This window comes from Melanostigma gelatinosum (genome assembly GCF_949748355.1).
Source record: "Melanostigma gelatinosum genome assembly, chromosome: 3".
Classification (NCBI taxonomy): domain Eukaryota; kingdom Metazoa; phylum Chordata; class Actinopteri; order Perciformes; family Zoarcidae; genus Melanostigma; species Melanostigma gelatinosum.
In genome coordinates this window covers 9,098,429-9,124,475 of record NC_136636.1, presented here as the reverse complement: position 1 = coordinate 9,124,475, position 26,047 = coordinate 9,098,429, and the positions used below count along the sequence as shown (strand labels likewise).

Sequence of the window (26,047 nt, the reverse complement as noted above, 5' to 3'; positions counted from 1 at the left end):
CCTGTTACCCTGGCAATGCTCCCGCAGAGAATCTCAACACCTGGAGCTGGTCCCAGTCAGATGCTTTCATACACAGTACAATTAGGAACCAGTAAATATAAGTATGAACAGAAAGCAAAAGAGAACCCAAACACCTTAATTCAATTGACGTTAAAAGAAAAAACGGGCCTTTAGCTGCAGAATGTAAAATAGAGCTTCACAACAGTAGAAGAGGTATATTATGAAGTGGGCCTCCCTGGTGGAGTTTCATGGAGCGCTTTCTCACTGTGATAATGAAATGACCTGGCCTGCACTGCTCCACTCTCTCTCTCTCTCTCTCTCTCAAAAACACATCTGCTAGACGAGGGCGAAAATGAGAAAATCCTACCTCCTCTCCAGAGTTTCGTAAAGCATACTTTCAATATTCTTTTTCACAGACGATGATGGGAGTGCGAGTGACTGCGCGCTCTTGTTTCCCTGCGAGTGCTGTGAATTACTGCGGCCGCATGTGTTAGTTTGTGTGTGGTTTTGGTTGCTGGCACTGTCTTGAGCAACTTGTAAAAAAATGTAATTGAAGCACATCTGACATAACAAGGTACTACACAGAAATTCAGTGGATATAAATCCAATAGAGTTGTCATCGTAACAGTGTTTTTGTAACTTAATTTCTGTGGTTTGAACGCGGTGGAATCAATACAAGGACTGCAATTTTATCCCATTTCAAGGTAGAATCCAATACAGCAAACTGTAGTCCCTCACTGTTTTCAGCTAATCTTGTGGGCCTCGCAAAACATTCAGGCCGTACTAGACTGATTCAGAAGAATGACTCACCAGTTTGGTACAGCACAGGCTGCATGGAGACCATGTATTCCCTCAGCTTCTAGTTAGCAGGGAATCTATGGCAGCACTGAGGCAGAGCGCTGTCATTGAGTTACATCATCAACAGAGGAGTATAGCAAGGATATGCGTGTGTGTGTGTGTGTGCGTGTGTGTGCGTGGGTGTGGGTGCCCGTGCATTTGTGTAGCCACAGTTCTTTTTGAGCTGTCGATCATTTGGTATACGAAGGCCACTCTTAACGCGAGGCTGCTGAGGTGGACTTTCAGCAACAATGGAGCTTAAGCCCGCGTGTGTGCGCGTGTGTGCGCGTGTGAGCACGCGTGTAGTGTGTTTAATCGGCATATGCGTGGATGAATAGGCCGCCACGTTCACAAGGCTGGGGAGAAAAGGCGCGCTACATGCGAGGTATTAGGTGTGCATGCTGAGCGATGAGCCAATTCACAGAACATGTCGGCTCACAAGGATACATTTACATAATGCATTGTGTATGTGTGTGTGTGTGTGTGTGTGTCCTTATTCGTATCCTGTTGTATGTTTCCATGCATGCTTGGATGCATAGACCTATTGGCCTATTTGTTTGTGCATGAGCCAAGCGTGCATGTCTAGCCATGTGAGCCTACCCACTTGTGCCTGTTTGTGTGTTTGTGTGGATGCATGTCTGCATCTCGGTGTCTTTTTTATCATGCTGGCATTAGGCTAGAGAGAGCTTCATGCATTGTCTGTGTATAGCATTGCTTCTGCTGCTCAATGATGCCATCTGGCTTTGGCTAACATCACCACATACATCCTGGGGGAGCTATCCGTGCTAGTCAGCGTCTGGCTTTAACTACTGTTTTGGGATCGGTTGTCCAGTGGGCTGGTGCTAACTCACACTATTATGAGCAGGATGATAAAACTGACCTTGAAGCAGTTTATGGGCCCGGGATAATGGAAACCACTGATAGAGAGCCTATGAATCTCCACTCAGCTTTCAATGACAAAAGAAAACAATGGTTTAACCAGTTAACATCGTTTAGATACTGTATCAAAAAATGTATGAGGGGACGTTCTGCGGCTCAACTATAGCGATGACAAATGAAGAGACTGGCTGATAACAGTTAAGATTGAATATTCAAACAATCAAGAATGGCAGTGAGGTCAAGTTTTAAACTAAAATAAATGTTATGATAAGGGAAAGTGTGAACATTAACGGAGTTGGGTCAAAATAGGGGCGGGTTTAGCTATTTCTATTTTTGGGGGGGGAAATCATGGGAGGGTCTTTTATGTTTATCTTATTCCATATTTATATCTTATTTCAGTCTTACTTTTAAGATTTGTTACATATCAAAAATATTGACTTTAATGTGTGCCATGGATTATAAACATTAATTATCTTGATTTTAGGGGGGAAATGGTGCTGATATTTTCTTTTTCGTAGGAAAAGTCGAACAAAAATATGAATAACTTTTGGGACGGTTTTGCTTTTTTTTATTAAATTTTTTTTTTTAACATAAAGTAAATGCAAATTATTTTAAGTCCCTAAAACGCCAGTGCAGAGAAAATAAAACGCAACCTCAGAGGGTCAGTGCTGTCAGACCGCGCGGGTTAAGACTTGCATATAAAAAACCAGTGGAGGTGGAACACAATTAGGTCAGATTGAGGCCAGACCATTTGTATGGGTCACGCTAAAAGCACTCATATGTATGCAAGCTTATAGGTCCCATGGGAGCAGTGGGCTGACCTTGTCCCATACTCTGATCTATGTCCTCATCTCCCCCTATGTCCTCTTTTCCTCATTCCTCCCCCCTCTTCCTTTTCCATCACCACATTTCTCTCTTTTTGTGTGTGTGTTTTTACCGTTTTCCATTCGTTTCTCTTCTTCCTCACCCTGTTTGGTTTCACTCCTCCTAAAATATCCATCTTTCCTATCCAGCACAGTTTTTTACTCACATCCTTCTGTCTGTATTTTTTTACTCATTTTAACACCTTTTTTTATCCTCCCCAATTCCTTAAACCCCTCTTGTCCTTTTTCCATATCAACAGCCAGTCTGATAAATAATGCATCACAGCACATTAAAAACATTAGTAGCGTTCTCTTGGCTGTCAAAGAGAGGGAGGAGACGAGGGAGAGGAAGGAATGGGTAACTCCATTTTAAATAAGTGATATGGAGAATGATGTGATTTAATATTAGCAGCAGAGAAGCGCGAGGAAAGGGTGAAGGTCCGAGCATTAATTGTGTTTGCGTCGTGACATCGTGTCCCCCGTGCTCAAAGGTTTCGCCTTTGGTGAATCATTTGAAAGCCCCGAGATTCATTAAGATGATGACTGTATCAGCAAACTCTGAGGAAAATATTTAATGACATTTAGCAAAACACTGATGCTGCATCACACAGAACCTTGACCTTTCCCTCCTCCCCTTTCATCCTCAGCTTTCTCCTCTCCTTTCCTTTTTCTCTCCTCTCCTCCCCTCTACTCCCCTCCTTCCTTTCCTTCCATTCCTCCTGGCAGCGTGGCGATTGGCATTATTAAAAGCTGATTGGCGGCGAGCGTTTAGCAGGGTGGTGAGGCGGAGAGGGAAGGTTTGACAGGCAGGAGTGGAATGAAAGGAGGGCCTCGGTGGGCACACTGTGGAAAAGTGTCACTGGGGGACAGAAAGTGTTTGTGTGAAATGAGAGGATAGTGCAAGAACATTTTGTAGTGACGCATACTATGTTTATTCTGTGTGTACTTGTTGAATTTTCTGTGTGTGTGTTGTTGGGAACGTAAAGGAGCGTGTTTGGGTTATCAGCATTTAAGAAACTGAATTCTTGACATCAATAGAATTATTAATGTATGTAACAATTATTAATGATTACTAATAACAACGGGGCACCACCCTGCGAACAGGGACCAATAACCAAACGATAAAACTAAGTCTCATAATTAGTAGTCACTCATAATGTCAATAGTCTGGTACGACTACGCATTCAGTGACAGTGAAGGTTTTTAAGTTCGAGCACAGGCTACTACATACAGTTTTATTACATACACATGCACAAGTAATCACAGACGACTGCTCCTTAAAGTATAACAGAGTTTATTAAATCAAAATAATAAATGATCAAATCAATTAATATTGCAACCAACAAACGTTATCATACAATTTGTATGCCTAATCTAAAGAAAAGAATAAAATGGATGAGGGTGTATGTCTGTGTGTGTGTGTAAAGAAAGGAGAGTCTTAAAGCTACCGCTAAAGACTACAAAGATGGCGGCGTCGAGTGACGCGGACAAAAGGGGAGGGGCCTTAAGATACTACAGCTAAACTACCACCAGATGGCGGAGTCGAGTGACTCGGACAAAATGGCGGTGAGACTGCTGTATGTAATCACGTGTGCCGATGCACACGTGTGTTGTGAGGCGATCGTTTGAACGGGGTTTCCCCCAGGGGCAGAGATAGGAGCTGTGTGTGTGCGCGTTACGTGAGAGGCAAGAAAGAGAGCAACGGTGGGGGTCATGAATCAAACTTCTGCGTGAGGTCCGCGTTGTAGTGAGAATGGGGATCGCTGGCCGTATCGTACACAAAGTGCCGTTGTCGGTAGAACTGCCGGCAGTTATGTACGATAGCCGAGATTCCACACTACACTCACAGAGCTGATTTAATGAGGAGAGAATACCACACGAAGTGTAATAAAACAAATGAAAATAAATCAACAATAAATCCCAAGCAAACAGTCATAGCAGTTAATACACAATGCAACGGAGCTTCTCTGGTCCGTAACGGTTGCGTAAATACCTCCGTATAATGCGACAGTGTCTTAACACAAACAGAATACGGGAATGTACCATAGAAATGAATGACCTGAATTAAATTTACGTTAATTCAAGCTAAGCTATGCCCAGATACCATGAACCTTACTTGTCCATGCTTCGTTGCAACGGAAAAGTGTTCGTGGGGAAGTTGTCCTTTTTCCTCGTCAGGAAGGGGCGCAGGGGGAGCTTGCTGGGCGGCGCGGCTTTGCAGCTGGCGTCGGGCCGTTGTGGCGTGGGCTCGCTCTGGAGCGACACGCAGACGTGATCTATCCTCGCTGCAGGGAGGATGAATTTACTTCGGTTTTAGACGACGTGGTCCGTGCGTCTTACCGGGAATCATCGGTGGAGGATTGAGGCTTAGTCGTCTTTCCTCCTGCCGGTATGTGTGCACAAAAGAAAAAGCGGGAAGGAATCGTGGAAGGGATTCGTCCCAGCGGAGTAAGGGGACCTTAACTCAGAAAAAGAAAACACGGCTGTTTCGACCAGCGAAATGGCTTTGTGACCGGACAGGGTTTGATGAGGGTTTGAGGGTTTGAGGGCCGCGGCTCCCTCGTGGCCTTCGGTTGCCAGCGTCGTGCAGGAGGTAGGAGGCTGGTGTGTCTTCATATGTCCAAGGACGGGTCCCAGGGCGAAGAGGGCGATTTTAGCTGTGTTGGTGCTTATAAGCGGGCCTCTGCGCACAGCGGGAGGCTGCTTTTCGGCCAATGGAGAGTTGGTGTCAGTTTGGCCGGAGGCTGGAGGTGCGGTCATCTCAAGGGGGCAAGGATCAGACTTCAGGTCAGGGAGGAAAGCATGTGAGGAGCTCAGCCAGCCCGGAGGTGGCGCACAGACCCCAACAGTATGTAAACATCCACCCCATTATATCTGAATAGTCCACACACAGACCACTTCACGATAGCACACGAGCATCCAGAAGCACCCACAGAGAGGATACACAGTCACAGAAGCTCTGCTGACCCAGAGTTACCTCTCCACCATCCTCCCTCCATCCCTCTTTCTATCGTTCCCTTCATCCCTCTGCTTATCCTCCTTTCCAACCCTTCTCTCTCCTTTCATCTCACATCAAATAATATTTCCAACCCATTTTCCCAACCAACTATTCCCCCAATGGCTATAAGTGCTCCAGCTTTGGAGATTTTCAATACACTTTACCCGCAATTTGGCTGAGTGATTCGAAAAACTTTGTTTTGGAGGGAGAGGGGTAGAAGCATGTGCTATAACATGATGCTTACTGGTTGTCTCTTGTCTTCTTCTTTTTTTGTCTGTCTCTATTCTCTTTTGTCCTCTCTTTGCTTCTCTTTCTCTCTCGGTCACAGATGAACAGACCGATCCAGGTGAAGCCAGCAGACAGCGAGAGTCGAGGAGGTACTGTACGCCCTTCCGTTCTTCTTTTCCTCCCCCCCTTTCCTTGCTACTTTCCTTCCCTTTGTTCTAGCCCGACAAACATGCTGCCTGTGCGTATCAGACTCACCATTATCTGTCCCATTAGACGATGCCCTGTACCTCGACGCAGGCTGGCAGGCGTGGCCTAGCCGGACCCTCCAGTATTCAGAACGCATTATGTAAACAGTGTTTCTCCTGGCTGGCGCTGCCCCAAGCTCCTTTCTTGGAGTTTCATCATATGCACTGATGCATGTACATGCAACGCACATGTGGAAACATGTGTGCCACGCCATGCTTTAGGGGGAAACAGGCCACTTCTTTTTGTCAAACACCTAACGCTGTCGTCAACAAAGCGAGTCCTATTTGACTTGTGTCACAAGTTCGTATCAGCCAAATGAACCGCGGATTCAATAGACGGATCTGTGTGAATGAAAGTGGATGTCTTGTCTGGTATTCTATGTGTGGCGTATTGTATTGACAGCTAAGCCAGCATACAGCACATTTTCTATGTCTAGACATGAAGTGACCTGCTTCTGACAGCAATCAATGGACTGTACAAGAGAAGATTGATGCAGTTTGACCATTTTCGGCTGGAGTGTCTCAAACTTTTGCAGTCGTTGATATAATTGGCACCAGAGCGATTCTTCAGTCATGGGAAAGAGTGGGGGAGCAAAGGGGAAAATAGAGCACGCAAGGAGTTCAAGGTTGATGAGCAGAGAGAAACATAAGGACTGAGGAAGAGGTACGCCTGTAAAAGGGGGGAAAAAAACTTTAAGAAGACGAGAGATAGTGCGACATCCTCTTCTATTTAGTTTGGTGGTGCTCTGAGTATGATTGATGGAGCGGGAGGGAACAGAGGCGAGCACGAAGCATGAGGAAGCAAAGTGAGGGCAATGCAGGCCGTCCACACCTCTGTCTGTTATTTGAGTCTGTCTCTCCCTGTATGTCCTCAGCCCACTTCTATTCTCCACACTTCTATTTTTTTTCAAGATTATTTCTATGTATATTTCTTTATTCTTCTCTATCCCTTGGATGTTTCTGGCAGACATGAATCCAAGGCTCCATCACGCTGTCAGGGTGTTACATTTTAATTGCAGGGGAGGTAGAAGCACAACAGCAATGTGAAAAATACGCCAATACAAGTAAAAGATCCTTTTATGATCACACTGATGCAAAAGTACAGAAGTACCAGAAGTGAAAGTAGTTGTTCTGCAGAAAAATGGCCCCTGTGACTGATACGCTGTATTGTCATATATTACAGTCGACTGTTAGTAATGATGCATCCGTGTAAGTAACATATTACTGTTGTAGGTGGAGTCTGGGCCCCCTCCCGTGGATCGCTAAATAAATTAGGGGGATTGTGAGAGGATTAATGGGGTTGCAACGAAGAAAAACAAAAAGAACAAAAGTTCTGCTACAAATATTATTCACATTTTGGATTTGTATATAATCTTTGTGAAATAATTATGCTTATTATTTAAATTGTTTATCTATTTCGTTTATTTTTGCAGGGACAGCAGACAATTAACAGTAATTGACCATCGACTAAGCCCACAACCCCCACTGCTACTCCGTCAAGCTGTCAGAGACACGTATGATAACTTGACAGGTTTTTATGTAGAAACGTAACGTTTTAGGAATGCATATCTCCTTCCAACCTCTGAGTATCACTATTGTACAACGTTTAACGATGACTAGCTCCAAATCCACAAAACCAGTCTGCCACTAGGCAACCACAGAACAAAAACATAAAAGAGCTCAAAACATAAAGCCCTTTAGTGTGAGATTAGAAATAGAATCAGTATGATAAATACAATAAACTGTTGTGCTGACTTTAACCAAAGCTTAAGGCTGACTCCCTAATGTGTGTGTACCATTTCCCCACTACTTTAACCGAGAAAGCAGATTGACCAACGGCTGTCTTTTTGAATTCACCCCCATTTAAAAGAAACCATCTGGGAAGTTCAGACGGAAAATCCTTCTTTGGTGAAACATCTCAATCACAAGGATCCCCAACTACACACTGTTTTTTATAAAGGGTCTCAAGTCAAAAGAACTGGCCTCCATTGGTTTAATCTCTATCAATCCATTGTCACGGGAGTTCACAGATAGGACCCAAACGCAAGACCACAGAAGTTAATGGAACTAGGTTTTATTTAGCCTGACTAAGACAGGAAGGTGTGGAGCCCGTGGGCCGACACCGGAGGGCTGGCAGCTTGACGGCGTGTGTAGTCCGTGTAACACAAGGAGGGCAGAGGATGCCACGGGGTTGAAGCGGGTGAAAGACGGTACGACCTGACAACCCCAGACTGCAGGACCAGAGTTTATATAGAGACAGGAGACTCATTAGTGGGACCTGAGTCTGGTGTGTCAGGCTGCAGGAGGTGATCGGCTGGAGTGTCCTCAGCTGTGCACAATCAAGGGTGCGGCCATGGGAGGTGTCTGGAGGCAGAGGACAACACAGAGCACATGGCACACAATAACAAACGGGGGAATGACAGGACACATGAGGAGGAGATCAGGGGAAACAGAGGTAACACCGAACAGGTCAGACAGGGATCCTGGATCCTGACATCCATTGTATTTTAGAAGCATATCATACACGTTTTAATATAAAACCTTAATCTGAAAGTAACAAGTAACGGAAATCTGTCTAGAAATATATGTAGTGGAGTAAAAAGTACAATATTTCCTGCAGTGGAGTACAGATATAAAGCAGCATGAAATGGAAATACACAAGCAAAATATGAAAAGTCACTTTCCACCAATTGATAGTGTTAGGGAGGTAGGAATACTACTATGAAAGTGTTCCTAATGTGATAAAGGAAAATAATATTTCTGCTGTGGAGCAAAAATAAATAATAACATTACATAGTAATACATTTTATGATTCTTAATAATACTAAATATTATAGGAAAGGGGAATCAGGGAGTCATTGACATAATGCTGTGTGTGTGTGTGTGTGTGTGTGTGTGTGTGTGTGTGTGTGTGTGTGTGTGTGTGTGTGTAGGTGTGTGTGTGTGTGTGTGTGTGTGTGTGTGTGTGTGTGTACGTATGTGTCCTCCCCCCTGATGTGCGCTCCGTTCTTGTAAACCCCCCAGTGCAAGGCCAGAGCGCAGATTAGTCTTGTTGACTCTTCAAGGACACCCTGTCACGCACAGGCAGCGGGGAACGGACCCTTAGCACGCACACACATACACACACAGATAACCACCCCTACACACATGTTCATTTACAGAGCACATTCAGAGGCAATTGCACTGAGGCTCATTAATTTCCCAACGTATACACCCATTTCCACAAAGCTCAGATTCTGTGCAACGTTAAAAAAAACAGACGGCCTTGCCCACCGAAACATCTGCTACTGTTGTGCACTAACACACTTTCACCGTCTGCCTCACAATTTCCCTCAAACACTAATCCAGTGACTCAGCTCATGCTGTCAAGGTGAATCATAAACTGATCCTGGACCTCAGTCTGGCTATGTATTATTAAAAAACATACATACAGAGTTTGTATATGATTTCTCGTCCTGCAATTCTTTTCGACAGCATAAAAGTGTCTTGATAGAATTTGAAAAAAGAGAAATGTGGGTGAGGGAGGTTGTGTGTTGGTTCTGAAAAGCCCATTTAAACATCAAGAAAGAAGAGGACAGCAGTTGCTATGTGCAAAATAATGGTTGCTACGGGTTCGTAAATGAGAAAGAGACGCGATGTGTTAAATTGGTGGCGTGTGACTTCATAACAGCATGAACGAGTCCTAATGATTTCCTAATGTTTAGAAAGTGGGCATTTTATTTTGAAAGTGTTCAGTAGCCATGAAAAACATGTGCCCAGCTTCCTGTGTAACAACAGGTTACTCTCCAGTGCAACGCCTCATTTATGTGATTGTCTTCTGGATTCAACATGACCTTTGACTTGTGCATATTACTTGTTATTTCTGTTCGGTTACATTTATTTTTATCTAATTTGTTTCACAGTCAAACGTGCTGCCTCATTATTGTGCAGCAGGCTCCAGCATCCTGTCTGCGATGCATATTTAATAATAACAGCAACCAAATGTGTTGTCACATGTAAACAGAGCCCCCCTGGAAAGAATAGCTGGCAAACTTAACTTAGACTGCCATTAACTTTTAATGATGTTCTGACCTGAGGACAGGCACACCAACGCCTAATGTCCAATACCTCACGGGTAGTACTTGATGTACTAAAACTGACTGATTCGTCTGAAACATCCGACCCATGGATTGTCACACAAGCCCATTGTTAGTAGACATCACGTTATATTCGACACATACATCAGGTCAAAGTTACAAAGATGTGTGTAGGTGTTGTCTCTCTTCACGTAGTCTGACTGGATCTAGACTGTGGGTATAAGTCTACAATTGGCCGTCTATTGCCCCCCCCCCCCCCCCCCCGCCTGCTATCTGCGCTAAATACTTTGCAAGGGCACCAACGCGGCTTCATTGGGGTCGCCCAAGACGATTGTGATTGGTTTGAAGAAATACAAACAAGCCAAAGCGGGTTTCTTTTTTTCTTCTCTATAGCAGAATAATAACGTGTGGAGCCACTGACACGGAGTTGTGGAGTTAGGTCTCTCTATGCGAGACTTCTCTTCACGTGATGTATTCACAGCTATCAAAATATAGAATAAAAGAGGTGCTTGAAACAACATGGAAGATTTGGGTAACCACAACACTCACTCACTGTCCTCTCATGAATAATGGATTACCATATTAGCAACTTATCCTACATTTTGAGCTACTCCACACCTGCGAGGCAAACAGGTTGGTAGCTCAGTCTGATTGTTCGGGAAATATGAGCCAGCAGCAATATTTCCTGTCACAAAGAGATTGGCACATTGTTATGGACACACATTTACTGCAGACACAAGTCGAGCAAGCATTACTAAATAAGATGCAATTGTGCAGAAACGTTGAAATGCTGCACCATGCGCACCTGTGACCAGAACTTCCACTACAAATTTGTAATTGAATCACGGATGGAAAACCAGGTCAACCAGGAAAAACATGCTTCAGCATTTAAAATACACATTGTACAACAGACAGTGTTCAGCAAGCACCATTGAATGGGCATGAGCGAGGAGTGCTTAATCAGTGCTGCTGAAATGTGTCACGACAGTTAACAAATTTCAAAATTCTACATGTTGTTATGTAATGTAATCATTGGCATCTGTCACTGACTTGTTATGAACAGTTTAATTGTTGTTCTATTGTTATTGCACTGCTGATGTTTTCCAAATGGAGCTGAGCACCTACCTATGACCATGAACCTCTTGTTTAGAATAAGCATACTCATTAAGAGTTAGCGGTTAAGCAAATAGCTTCAAGCCAATGGCTTCATTTAAACCCGATTGAGATCGAAAGATGTGCGAATAAATGGGTGGATAGCATATGTCTCCTTGGAGAACATACACAATCTGTTATATCACAAAACGTTTTTTTTCTAGATGCAAGTACAGATGAGTAAAAAAAAAACTCTTCCATTTCACTGAACATAGGGACGAATATCAAAAGGCATCTCTGCTCCTCTGATCGTGACCTATTCCTTTTAGAAGACAGAAAGCTCTTTGTGGGCATGCTCAACAAGCAACAGTCAGAAGATGACGTGCGGCGCCTTTTTGAGTCCTTCGGCAGCATCGAGGAATGCACCATCCTCCGAGGTCCCGACGGAAACAGCAAAGGTGAGTTTATAGCTGTTTATAACTTTGAGCCAGCAGACTCTTTTCACACGCGACTGCACAGAAATGATTTGGCCTTTCAAAGTTGGTGACTTTGCAAAGTTCTCCTTGTTGAGCGATGTCACAGCGGGCTATTTCACAATCATCAGAGGAGTGGTTACACAAGAATACTGTAGATCCTGTAAATTTAAACAGGAAATGCCATTTGAAGGTTTTGCCCACGGGATGAGAGATATAAACCACCAACACCATACAGATGAACCCCATTAACCTCATGAGTTCTCTACACGGCTCTGACGAAGACAAAAGCCAAGTCAACCTCCTTAACTTCATGTCACGCCAGAGAAACTGTCCTTTCCAAATGTTGTCAGAGTGCTACACAAGTTCACTGCATGAAGTCCATCAGTGGGCTTAGCAGCCAATCAATGAGGCCCGATGATAACTAAGCCCGATGATTACAGTGGGCTTGATCATTCTGATTCCTCCGTGAAGCTCCATTAACAAGGCCTCATCAGCCAGCTTACTCGGCTAAGTGGGCTTTCGCTCAATAATTACTGGGAACTTGATCATTCAAATTCATCAACGGGGCTTGTCAATAGTAAGCGACACCAGAATGCTGTGGCATTTTAAGCCCCATCACGGGATCCCAAAGTTGTTAATGGTGTCAGAGTGGCATGTTTAGCCCGCTTATTGAGCGTTGAGCCACACTGACGCAGCAAAAAGGGGGGTTTTGGTTACGTTGTTTGTTGCCGCTTTGGAAACTTATCCCGGGTGAAAAACAGGAAACCTTTTACTTGTTGTCTTGTTCCTGGAGATGTTTTGCAGTGATACTGTATGATATACTTTTCAGAAAAACATTTCTCTTTTGTTCTCACTGCCTGTTTTTCCCCTTCGCCATTTTCTCCCCCTCCCTCTTTCACTCTCGCTCTCTCTCTCTCTCTCTCTCTCTTTAGGCTGTGCGTTTGTAAAATACTCCTCTCATGCTGAAGCTCAGGCAGCCATCAGTGCACTACACGGCAGCCAGACAATGCCCGTGAGTACATCCTATCTGTGTGTGTGAGCATGTAGATTTATGTGAGAAAGGTGAGTCACGTAGAGGGATGAGTCACATAGAGCTTAATTACCTTCTTAAAGTTGAGTTGAGCTGTACTTTATTAATCCCAGTCAGGAAATTCGTCCTTTGCATATGACCCATCCTAACTATATCAGGATAATGGTTGCCAGCTACAGCTCTGACGCCATTGCCTTGGCAGAAGAGGATGTGTGTGCGAGTGCTGATGGAAGCTTATGTCATGTGTATCTGTATACACTAACATGTTCTGCGTGGCGTGTTTGTGTGTGTATGTGTGGGTGGGTGGTTGGGTTGGTGCACAGGGTGCCTCATCCAGTCTGGTGGTGAAGTTCGCCGACACGGATAAGGAGCGCACCATCCGCCGCATGCAGCAGATGGCTGGTCAGATGGGCATCTTCAACCCTATGGCCCTGCAGTTTGGAGCCTACGGAGCCTACGCTCAGGCAAGATGCCCCGCAAAACGTCTTTATGATCCACAGTTATACATCCAATGAACCACAGAGATTAAATGGAGTGTTCAAGCCTAGCTCACATGGGAATCTGAAATAGCAAAAGGAGATGTTCTTCATCCAAGTAGGAATACTGTATTTTCTTAGGAAAATACCTCCTTTTATACGCCCACCCCTTTCTTTTTTTCTTTCTTAACTCAATAATCGAAAGGGCTTCGCCTCTTTTCTTACACTATTCTCAACCCTCCTTTAAATCCCCTTCTCCTCCACTGTGTAGGTGCAGCAGCAGGCGGCATTGATGGCGTCAGTAGGCCAGGGAGGCTACCTCAGTCCAATGGCGGCCTTTGCTGCTGCCCAGATGCAGCACATGGCCACCATCAATGGCATCCCAGGAGCACCAATGACCCCAACGTCAGGTAACAGTCGAGATAGACCAAATGTGAAGGGCCTGAGGTGGAAAGAGTACTAGACTATTGTACTCAACTAAAAGTACTTTAATTACATTTTAAAAGTAAAAGTACGGTATTTGCGGTCTCTTTGTGCTAACGTTACGGGTAACTTTCCCGAGATCAATATAGTTATCTGAAAGAGGTATCCCTCTGTTTGATTCTTCAACAGTTTCCTCTTGATCGATTTAGGTTATTCCGATCATTTCGGTCGTTAAGACATGCTGCAGTGTTTCCTTTTTCTCACGTTGCGTTTGTTTTGGTTGTTCTCGAAGACAAACAGCAGTAACTGTCAGTGGGCCAGGCTATCATTGGCTCGTGAGAGCTGGGGGCGAGACTGCAGTTACTGCTGTTGGTTACTGCCACCGGATACTCCGTGATTTTTGCTCATGAGTAGTTAGGCCACATTTCGCATCCCTTGCGAAAGTGCCGATCCAGGCAATTGCCTAGTAGGTTATTAAAATGTGCTCTGAGTAAACGTACAGCCATTCTGTCTCAGATTCAGAATGGCTGTTGTTGTCACAGTGAGGGACATAATGGGTCAAGAAATCCACCCTGACATTTACTGTCTTCACCGGCCCACTGGACCGACCCCTCTGACATTTCCACGAGTTACTATGTGTCCAGTCAAAGTAAAACTTCTCCATATGGTCCTTGAAAAAAACGTACTGTCTCTCTCTGTCTTTGCCCGTCTGACCCTTGGCTGCAGGTGGCAGTACTCCCCCAGGCATCAGCGCCCCCACAGTGACCAGCATCTCCTCCCCCATTAGTGTAAATGGTTTTACTGGCATGCCGCCCCCCCAGGCCAATGGGCAGCCTCCTGCAGAGGCTGTCTTCACCAACGGAATACACCATTACCCTGGTAAGGCTGATAAATTCAGGGGCATGTATGCAAACACACAAAACAACTCTCAGAGATACAGAAAACAAATAATAAAGCTGTATAAATGATGGCTACACTGTTTACCATGTTAAACCATGACGTCTCGAAAATGAAGCTTAAATCACACTCTGCAGTAAACGCATCCATTGTAGCGGGAAAGTGTGCATGCTGCTGGCTTACAGGCGTGAATAGCCTTGAAGCATGTTCAGGAGGCCGAGGCCAGACGAATTTAGCCCGCAGAAAAGTCAGCATGTCGAGGAGATGAGTGTTTGGCAAAGGTGCTTATGGGGCTGCTGGAGCCTAAGTATGCGCTTGTGTCATGAGCCGTGGCTAGTACCTCATTGGTTTTTGTCTGTGAAGAGGTGGAAGAAAAATCTGTCTTTTTGTTTTTTCTTTACACTCTTGTCTCTCCAGTGTTGCAGGAGATGGTTTTTAGGGAGGACTCGGAGAAAAACGGCTTGGGCGTGGCTCCGCGGAGTTGTTTTGGGGTTCAGGGTGGCTGCTTCCTCTCTTCTCTCTCTGAAGGTAGCGCTCCTCTCCCTCCTCCCTCCTCCCCATCCTCTTACCCTTCTTCATCCCACTTCCCCATGGGCTAAAACAAGGGTCAATACGATATTATTGTTCAGAAATCATTTCAAGGCCTGAGGTTTAATATCATCCTTTGTAAACCTGTGGAAAAACCTGCATGAGAAATGTTATGAATGTTCAGTGATGATTTGTAGTTGTGGAATTTTTTTTGTTTGGATTCCAAGCACAAAACTGTGTCACGCTCCCACAGTCTAACTTCAGTGTTAGACGGGCACACGCACTTGAAAGTTACGAGGACAAACTGTGGCCCTGATTTTACAGTTAAAAGCAGGGCAGAAATCATATTATAATTATAATTTTGGTGTCACAAATGGTGTGGGGAACATCACAGAAATTCCTTTGTCAGACATTCCAAAATATATTTTGTTTGTAAAATTGCTAATCTTTTCCACATTCACAAACTTTTCGTGCAACAGTTTCCCACCGGTTCACAGAGGATGAAGTACAACTACAGGCTTTATAAGTATTGCTGAACACGATTTTACAAGCTTAGAATATATTGACTTTTATTTGAGCCCATACCTCTCTCCTTTCGAACGGCTATCTGAACCGTTTTTCAGTGTTGCTGTTAGTCCACGATGTGTTCAGTGTTTCTCGGGTTTGGTGATAGTGGTGTTTTCAGTGTGTGTACGTGGTTATCGGTGTGTGTGTGTGTGTGTGTGTGTTTTCTCAGTGGTGTATTTAATGTGCATGTACTATGTGTACAGATGGGTAGTTATTAAGTGTGGCGCAGCATCTGTGGTAGCAACAAGTGTGTTTAGAATGGGGGAATTTTTTCACGTTTCATTTTTAGAAAATGAATTGCATCTCCCACATGTGAAGTGATAGCAACAGGTGCATCCAGTGTTGTGAGTGTGTATTGTAACTGTATTGTCGTGTATATGTCTAACTACAGTAGACTGTCAGACAAATCAATGTTCCTTCTTCGTATGGTTTGTTTATAATAGATACATCAATAAATAAATGTTTTTGCCTTTCCTGTGGTGACAGTGGAGCCGTGTGTTCTTTTTCTATTTTAACTGTGGTCCCTCAAAGTTTTACTTTTTTACTTCTCTGGAAAAATCATTTTTGAAATGCTTTAGGAGGAACATAAAGCAAAAAGCCCAGCAAAAGAGAGAGAGCGATTCTGAATTCAGTTCCTCACACAGTGGAAGCAAAGCGAGCGGACACCTCGCCGTTCGGATCTTTAACCTTTCTGCTTTTCTTCTCCTTTCTGTTCTCTCCATCGCCGCTCCTTCCATCCCTGCTCCCTCTCACCTTTGTTATATATTACTCTCGCCTTCTTCCGTGCCCTCTCCTCCATCTACATTCTCCCTCCGTCTCTCTCTGCCTCATCTCCTTCCCCCTACACACACACACACACACACACACACTTCCATCCATCCGTGCTCCCCCTTCACCACCTCCACCTTCTTCTGTCTCTGGTGGAGCAGCTCAAAGTCCCACCGCAGCTGATCCTCTCCAGCAGGCTTACACAGGAGTCCAGCAGTATGCAGGTCTGTCTGTCACTCTCACAGCAGCACTGATCTGTGTGTGTGTGTGTGTGTGTGTGTGTGTGTGTGTGTGTGTGTGTGTGTGTGTGTGTGTGTGTGTGTGTGTGGGGGGACCGAGACAAAGGAAAGGAGAAAGATTCCTTTGTTTGAATTTCAATTTTGACCATGTAACAATAGGTGTTTCAGTCTCACTACAGCAATTTATTCTCTCTGTTGTGTTCACTGTGTGTGTGTAATATGTAGACTCTTCTGTCAGTTACCTGATCGATTGCCTGCTGTGCTCCTGCATATATCACATTGTTTGTATGTATCCGAGTGTGTGCGTGCGTGCTCTAGTCATGACTGTTATCTGATCCGCGCTATGTGTGTGTGTATGTGTCTCAGCAGCGTACCCCGCTGCATACGGCCAGATCAGCCAAGCCTTCCCCCACCCTCCACCCATCATTCCACAGCAGCAACGAGAAGGTGACACACACACTCAAACACGGCACACCATTCACTCCTAAATATTCATGCATGCCGCAAACATTTACTCATATTTACCTCTCTGTTTGTCTTTAATCCTCTTGCCAATATAGTCCTGGAATAAACACCCACGTTTAAACACATCCAGGCAATCCGCAGTCCTCGTTTTATTTTCAGGCATGATTTCACCGTCTGCCAGTCTGTCAAAAGCAAAAAATACTCACACTAACACGGAGTATGGTATCAGTCAGGATTGATTAGAGAAGAGTGACAGCTTGAAATCTTTATTTTTTTTTGCCTTTTAAAATTGAGACAAGTTTAAGATGAAATCACAATGCAAAATACAAAGAGAGTTTAAAGTGTCGGGTTACTCGGGTTATGATGCAGTGACGATCCCTGCTGGTTGTCGGGCATCTAACTTTACCGGCGTGACTGAGTGTTTCAAACTGAGCATTAAACCTACTCATGAACTCAATGACCTTAAAGCTCAGGACACCCATGCTTGGGACCTTACTGCCCTCTTGTGGAAAATAAACAAAACATTGCACATCATTTATCAGAATTGAACGGCAATTTAAGGAGTTTTCCATTACAGCTAAAACTCTCAAGCAACCCATTACTGACTAATGGCTGCATGCTAAAATACAATCTGCACTTTCTTTTTGCTGGACCACAAGTTTTTTGGAACCCTGATACCAAACCTGATTTCACTATTAATATTAGGAGAATAAGTATCAAGTTGGTTGGTTAAAATAAAAGTCTAGGTTTATAAAAATGCCATTTTCATATTACAATAAATAGGAAAACATCCTTAGTTCTTATCATTATTATTGTTATAGGAGTTTAACTCTCAAAACCTTTGTTTCACAAAATCTATTGCAAGCAATTCTTTCAAATAGTAGTCGCGCAATGACTCACAAGTCAGAGTCGCTCACAAATTGTAGATATATTTGTGAGTCCTACAGGGCTCTGACATGTTCATGCATCTGCAGCAAGTATTTGTTAGGATTAATAAATCCCCGCTTTATCAAGAAATAGTACAAATTACTCATCACACTTTCCTAAAGCCCAATGTGACATCTTTAAATGTCTTGTTTTTGTCCGACCAATAGTTAAATATTCAATTCATTACCAAATAAGACAAAGAAATATAACTTGTTTTCGATGATCAAATAGTTGCAGATTTATCGACTGTCAGTTGAGTAATTGTCGAAGCAAATGTTGCTGAATCCTGACATTACATCATTTTTTTTAATTTCATTTACTTAAAATCAGTGAGAAGAACTCAAATACAGAAATCTTAACCAAAGTAGCAAAACAGTTTTAACTTTGGTGGAATAACTAAATTCTTCAATATTCAACTGTAATTGGTAGCACCTCTCTGGGAGCAATCGACTTCAGCACACATACCCAAATAATGATGTTATGAATCACACAAACACATCCGTGAACATCACACCCACTGTCAAACACAGGCCTCTTGGTTCACCGACCAAAAATGTACATGACCGAAAATCACAGCAAGTAGTTCACGAGCAGTTTTCGGGGCATTTTCGTAAACCTTCACAAGCTATTCTATCTTCTTCATCACAAAGTCTCCTCTTGTCGCGCTCAACCTTTTAATGCTTCTCTCTCTCTCGCCTTGCCTCTCGTTCTCTGACCTTTGCCCCTTATCTCTCTCTCTCTGTCTCTCTCTCTCTCTCCCTCTCTCTGTCTCCGTGTGCAGGACCAGAGGGTTGCAACCTGTTCATCTACCACCTCCCTCAGGAGTTTGGGGATGGAGAGCTGATGCAGATGTTCCTGCCTTTCGGTAATGTCATCTCCTCCAAAGTGTTTGTGGATCGGGCGACAAACCAAAGTAAATGCTTTGGTGGGTAAAAATGAACAAACCAAAAGATTATTGGTTATTTATTCTGATTATTCTTTTTTACGAATCACCTTCTTTACCGCAGTCAACACCCCCTTCCTAACCTCCCAACACCCCTCCCTTACAAAAATTAAAACAAAACAGTGGAGAATTTCTCTACAGTTGTGCAAAAGCTGATTGTTACTAAAAAGAAAGAATAGAGAATGAGTTTGTTTGAATTTTTCTATTAATCATTAAAGCTGTTTTCTTTTGAAGCTCCAACTAATTTATTATATGATGAATATTTCAGTGATATATGTAACTGCTATAATGCTTTCATCAATAGTTAATAGACCGTGATAGAAGTGAGTTGTTTTAATGCCATGTTTGCACAGTTGCATTGCCACTGTGCTCTTTATGACATATGCATACAAATGCTGACTCTCCGTCTCGTACTTACTGTAAGAAAAAGCAATGCATGCTGAGAGTACAACAGTTGCTCTCGCATGCAGAGATAGAGAGACTGCTGTCTCACTTCATACCACTGACAGCACAATTCAGCCGAATGTATAATTATGCGGCAAATTACAAATGGATTGTGGAGAATATTTAATGGAGAGTCCGTCAGCTGCAACCTATTTTGCAAAGTAGCGTTTGCTCGTTAATACAACACGACAGTAATGTTGTATTATTCATGTTGCAATTTTGAGATGCAAGTTTTAATTTGTGATTTGATGTTTTCTCACTTTTAAGTGGAAATTAAAAACCGAAAAATTCAAAAATAGCACAACCACGTTGATGTTTTGGTTTTACATCCCATCACCAAGTTCATATTGTGATTTTAGTTGCATGCAGTGCTCTGTTATGTGGAACATTGTTATTGTCATACTGTATGTTAGCTGTATTAATGCTTCTGAAGTGCCGTATTACATAGTATTTGTTTTATCAATGCTAAAAGATAGTAGTGTTTTCATTGTTTTATGTACAGATACAATTATTTCATTATTATAGTAAAGTTAAACAGTTATACATTCATGTGAAAGACTGCTTCATCTTATTGGACCCATCTTCATTATCCTTTCTTTTGTAACCCCAAACTTCCTTTGCCTCTTCATCTAACCACACCCTCGTGGTTCTCTCCTCGTGTTGGCCTTTCCCCCAGGATTTGTGAGCTTCGACAACCCAGGAAGTGCCCAAGCTGCCATCCAATCAATGAACGGCTTCCAGATCGGCATGAAAAGACTCAAGGTGCAGCTGAAGAGGCCGAAGGACGCCAACCGCCCCTACTAGCCCCCCCGCCCCAGCCAGCCGCCGCCACCCTGGCGGCCGGGGCAGCCGTTGCACACAGGGAAGACAGGTCAGACACGTCAGACACCGAGCCCTACTCGTCTCGAAACACTTGTTGTCACTTTAGTCTGATCGGTGATTCGCTGAACCAATGCATGCAAAACCACTGCATATCATATTGACAAATGATGTTCTCTCTGTAACCTTTTATAAATGTCATAAAACATCTGCAGAGGCCTAATAACTCGCTGATCATCGGCAAATTGCTTGTAAAGAATAGTGATGAAGATTTACCACCTTGTTGATAGTTCAAGTACGCATTTGTAAATGTTAACTCCACCGATGTCGTTATGACTCATTATTGTGTGAGAGTTATTGTTACCAGTTATCCCACGGGCAGCAGTATATGCTTAAGTAAAACACCCTACACATTTGAGGACAAAACTTTCAAGTTTTGGAAGTAGACAACATAACAAGACAAAGCCTTTTTTGTAATCAGTTAGATGACTAACAGTATATGAAGAATCAAATGTGGAATACATTATTGTATTCCTATGTTATGAACTCTATACCCTGCCATGCAATCGTTCATTCATTTTCATGACTGGTTGAAACAAACAGAGCTGTAGGAGTGTTTACTTCCATGAAGCCACCTCTATTTGTAGAACAGCTTTACAGTAAGTGACCCTGTGTGTTACCCTGTAGGTAAAAGTTAATTGGTGATAGGTTCTGTGTGTTGCACAGGGAAGGAATCGCTTCCAAGGGAGAGGCATTTATTACCCCTCAGGCGGGTAATTGTGCTGTTCCTCTTTGTCTCCTCCCTTCATCTGTGTGATGGAGAGTTTAGGCTGCGTCGTTCATTCAACACTGATGACTTCATTCAAGGGAAACTTATCACCCACTCACAAACTAACTGAACCACACCAGACGGTGTCCCGAGGCAAATCACTGCGAGACGAATAGTGCAGTCTCATATGAATGTGTCACAAAATATGTGGCATCGTTACTTTTGATATATAAAAACATTTTCAACAGAACGGTAGTGAAAACATCTCTTTGATTTCATTTTCTTTTGACCTGAGACTGACAGTTATTACAGTGTTTGAAATGTCAACTGATAAACGAGCGGATAGGCATTTTTGCACTTGCATTTCCCAGTTTTATTACATCTAAATGATAATAATAAACTATTATGGCAAAGAGTTATCAGACTGCGAGCTGGAGAACTTCTTAACTTCTAATGACGCATGAGGGTTAAGGTGTGTCTTGATTAAAATCCCTTCATCATTTCAAAAACAGGATTAAACGGTTTGATTTAAATAAACCACAAACCTTAATTGTTCTTCACATAGATTACAACGGCGTCACTGCCGGGGAGATCAATTAATTCTCTGCAGGGTGAGCACTGATTTGTTTTCAACATTGTCTCAACAAAATGATCTTTGTTTATCCATCCCACAACGTAGAGCCTTAGTGCCAGTGAAGATGCTTTAGAGAGGAAGGTGTCCTGTAAATATATATCCAACTGCTCCATCTGCATGTCAATAAAATACAGCAAGTATCATCAGCAAGGGCACATAAGGAATAAAATACATCTAAATTAAAAACAAATATTTCCCCCATTAACGATCCTTTAGCTTTCTGATGTAATGTAGAAATGTGGTCTCTTATGTAATAAATGTTAGTTTCAGCCCAGAAGGACAAGCTGTGTCTTTGAATCGTCTAGATTCAAGTAAATAAACAAATCAACAAAAAACTAGACGAGCAATTACAGCAAAAATTAACAAAATCCAGATCCTACAGCCATCGTGGCTCTGCAGGCTGCAGTGTCAGCATGCTAACATTACAATGACAATGCTGACACGCTGATGTTTGGTTTACTTTAACCATGTTCGAGTGTTGCACTAAACACAATGTTTTGCAGGTGATGGAACCAAACAATTCAATCCACAAACAATTCACCACAAAAGACAACCTGTTGGTGGTGCTGGAGGAAAAATCTTGGGATCAACAAAGTCATTGAGACACAGCGTCTAAAAACATGGATGTGTGTATAAAACGTTGATGTTGAGATATTTTGCTGAATAAGGGAAAACTTTGACCTGCAAGATAAAATAGTCAGGCGATCACCAGTGTCATTAGGATTAATCCTCTGGGCACCATGAACATCTGCACCAAATTGCAATCCATCCAAACATTGTTGAGATATTTCACCAAAATCTAAAAATGTTAAACTCATGGTGGCATTAAAGGAAAAGTCATGGGAACCCCAAAGTTGGTAGGATTCATCCTCTGGGTACCATGAATGACCATGTCTAAACCATCTCATGACAATGCAATAGTAGTGGAGATATTTCAGTCTGAAGTAGAAGACTGACCGACCATTTCATGTGAAATTATTATTATTATTTTTTTCTGGTGTTTTACAAAGGCTCAAAAACACTTGAAAAAAACAATGAAATCTTTTACACTAGGGATGGACATTGTCATCCCTGGAGACACATCACTCGCTAAAAATGTTCCTAAAATCATATGCCTTACAACCTTTTAATGTGCATGAACCACCAAGTGTCTTTTTGCTTTGTTTTTCACATATAAGTTGACTGAAACAGTTTCTATTTCTTCTTTCAGGTTTTGTTGAGCTGAATCATATGTTGACTTCTTGCTACCCGCCACTGAGTGCAAACTCAACATCTGGACCACTGAGGCTGCTTCAGAAACAGAGGAGAGAGAGAGAGAGAGAGAGAGAGAGAGAGAGAGAGAGAGAGAGAGAGAGAGAGAGAGAGAGAGAGAGAGCGATGACCGAGTCAAGGACACCTCCTTTTTGGATGTACTAAAACTTTGGAACTCAGAGAGAATTTGTACCAGCCTGGTTAGCCCCGGGACCCCTTTGTTTTCCTTCTGCACACATATACACACCTCTTTCCCCACAAACCCCTGCTTGAATGACAGCTACCGTTTCTGGACCACAAATACTTTTACTTGAACAATGAAGGGAGAAAAAAAGTAAAAGAAACTCGATCAAACCTACTTACAATGACCAAGCCCACTGAACTCTTAAAGGAAACACGGATGTCAAAAGTCCAAACAAGAACAAAAACTTTTTAAAAACTGAACAGAAGATTGCCGTAGGAGATCTTCCTGTGAGATGGTTTGAGTTTGGGGCAATTGACTTTTGAAGACCAATTTATAAGACTTGAAAAACAAGAAGGGACAAAGAAATTCTCGGAGAGAGAGAGAGAGAGAGAGAACAAAAGTAGGGAATGTGATATTTTCAGGACACAAATTGGCTTCGATTTGGGGATTGCCATCTTTAGCTCGGAGTGCCTGTCCGTTTCCAGGGGATACCGTTGCCAAGGAGAGCCATAGCAACGGTCTCCGGGGAGTCTTACCTGTCATTCCTTAGTTGTTTTAGGGACCAAAAGACCAAACGTTTTTATTGCTGAGGACTTGTAGCTCTAATATACTCGGACCACTGCATCTCTTTCAGTCAGTGTTAACTGGTTGAAGAGTTGCACTCAAAAAAAAAGTGTACATTTCAAATATATACAACACATGTATATATACATATATATTGCTGATATGCTTTTTGAATACAGGCAAAACTATTTCAGATGACCAGATGGGGTCTCTCACTTCGCTAGTTTACAATTACTCAAAATGTTTATTTTTTTTCTCTTCTCATTTTGTCTTGGGAGGGATGGCGAGTGCATGGGAGGGGCTGCTCCGTATCACAGCCTTATCTTTTTTAACTTGGCATCCTAACCTCATAGATAGAATAACATCAGAAACGTTTGAAATATATGAACTTGTTTATATTTGCAGTACATATATGTATAACAAGCATTCAAGCAAGTGTATTCATATATACAGTATATATGGATAAATAGGTATTAATCACAAACAAATATATGTATTTACATGCACATATTTTATATATGTGTGTCTGTATATAGAACGGCCACTGACTATGTTGAGCTGTAATTTTTTGTAGATTTTAGCTGGAGTTTGAAACATCGCTCTGCTTGGGAAGAATTGCAAATCTGGCAGCTCCCAAAACTGCAGGCATTCCTATCTCTGATTACCTATATGCTGACACACAATATATTGCTAAAAGATACATGTGTGAGAATACACATATGGTGTAAATATTATCTGAAAATGCAAAAAGCCACATCTCAGTAGCAGGCTTTAAGAGAATCAGGCTTCATGATTTTTAGAGGAAAAGGACAATTATCTTCGACTCTATTCCAAACATATCTTTTGAGCTTACACACGCACGCACACACACACACACACACACACACAAACTTCTCTTTGAAAACTTGAACCAAAATGAATACGTCTCACAACCCTTGCTCTCTTTTGCATTCAGTAAAGTGCATGTAGCGTATGGGCTGTCACCATGTCAAGGTGTGCCTTGTCACCTGCAGAATCTGCCATCAAGCACTGTGCTCTCAGAAAACTAAGAAGAAAAAAAACAAAAACAAACACACACACCACTGCAAGCAGCCAACGCGCTATTATGATGTCAAAACTACAGCCAGATCCATATCATTTGTCAGCCGCGTAGAGAGCTTCAGTGTATGTCCAATATAACAAACCATCAGACAACTGCTGGTCCGTCAATGTCTTTGAAAAAATAAATAAAAATGCATTTAGAACTGATGTACACCCATGCGATTACACTTGAGGTAAAAGCGGGCATTAGGTAACCTGTTAGCACAGGTACGAACTACCAGAGCTGTGTGCAGGGCACCTGTGACCGTGTTCCACTGGTTGGAGTCAGAACTGGGGTAAAGTTCAGGGTTTCAACTGGCATCACTTGGCTTGATATGAGAAGTGACTTTTACATTCGGTTTTAATGGTTATGAAGGGGATGTAATATTGATGAATGTGTTATAATTAGAGAGCTGGCTTCCCATTGAAGAGAATAAGAGATGTACTTTCCCATTGGGCAGTTAATCAGTGGATCTCTGCTGGTAATACTTAACATGAAGCATATCCTTTAGAATATGTTATATTGCCTTATGTTAGGTTACTGTTAAAAACATAATGAAACTGTGGAATGAAGCAATAAGAGTGGAAAGCCATTTACGCATTTCAACTGCTGTATCAACGAGGCTGGTTTCATATTGCTTTAACATACAGTTTCTCAGTCTACAAAAATGGTATTAACACCGACTATATACCTGCAAAAGGTCAACAGACTTTGATTTATTGGATCCTGCATTCAACACAAATTCAGCTGGTGGAGATTACTCAATGAATATTTATATATATGAATATTTATAAGGCTATATGACACTTTGGAAGACAATGCTTCCTGTTGGGTGCTGTTACTAGTTTTTCCTATAAACTGCTCATTATTTCCCTAGTGTCTGTGTCTAACCTTTTTAGCGCGTTGAATAATTTAACATTTACCTTCCAAATCCAGTGAGGCTATAAGACGCCACTACACACATCCCAAGACGTCGCTGTTGCTCTGTATGTGCCACATAACAATGCCCTGACTGTGGCGCACAGTGCAAACCAGATGACCGTCATGATCGTTTTTGCTCTGACAGTATCCGCGGTTGGTTTGTACAAAACGTCTTGTACATCCACCTGAGCTGCCTTTGAGATAACAATAACATCCGAAGCTAAATGTCACGAGTCTGGTGTCCCTGGTCGCCACACTGTGTGCCCTTTGACTGCCCCTCGCTGCTCTGAGAAAATTGAAAAAAAGGGTCGACGCGGTCTGTGCTTTTCTAATGGTTTGTTTGAGCGATCACTCATGTCTTTCACCTATAGCCCATGTTTTCATGTCGAGTCAAATGAGGGAGGGGGGGGAAGCAGAACGAGC

At 42.7% G+C, this 26,047-nt stretch overlaps 1 protein-coding gene across 1 annotated transcript in view; it reads left to right on the top strand.

The window, feature by feature from the left end:
- Positions 1–22,914, top strand: part of celf4 (CUGBP, Elav-like family member 4) — a gene marked incomplete at its 5' end in the record, with an annotated part of 76,833 nt that extends 53,919 nt beyond the window's left edge. Inside the window, 12 exons of the mRNA XM_079266157.1 lie at positions 5,906–5,954; positions 11,548–11,676; positions 12,627–12,706; positions 13,048–13,188; positions 13,472–13,610; positions 14,350–14,502; positions 14,938–15,048; positions 16,545–16,607; positions 16,992–17,069; positions 18,796–18,939; positions 20,078–20,272; positions 22,834–22,914. Of these exons, the coding sequence (XP_079122283.1) occupies positions 5,906–5,954; positions 11,548–11,676; positions 12,627–12,706; positions 13,048–13,188; positions 13,472–13,610; positions 14,350–14,502; positions 14,938–15,048; positions 16,545–16,607; positions 16,992–17,069; positions 18,796–18,939; positions 20,078–20,205 (1,215 nt within the window). The 3' untranslated portion in view covers positions 20,206–20,272; positions 22,834–22,914. The remainder of the gene's footprint in view (positions 1–5,905; positions 5,955–11,547; positions 11,677–12,626; positions 12,707–13,047; positions 13,189–13,471; positions 13,611–14,349; positions 14,503–14,937; positions 15,049–16,544; positions 16,608–16,991; positions 17,070–18,795; positions 18,940–20,077; positions 20,273–22,833) is intronic.
- Positions 22,915–26,047: the final 3,133 nt, after the last annotated feature.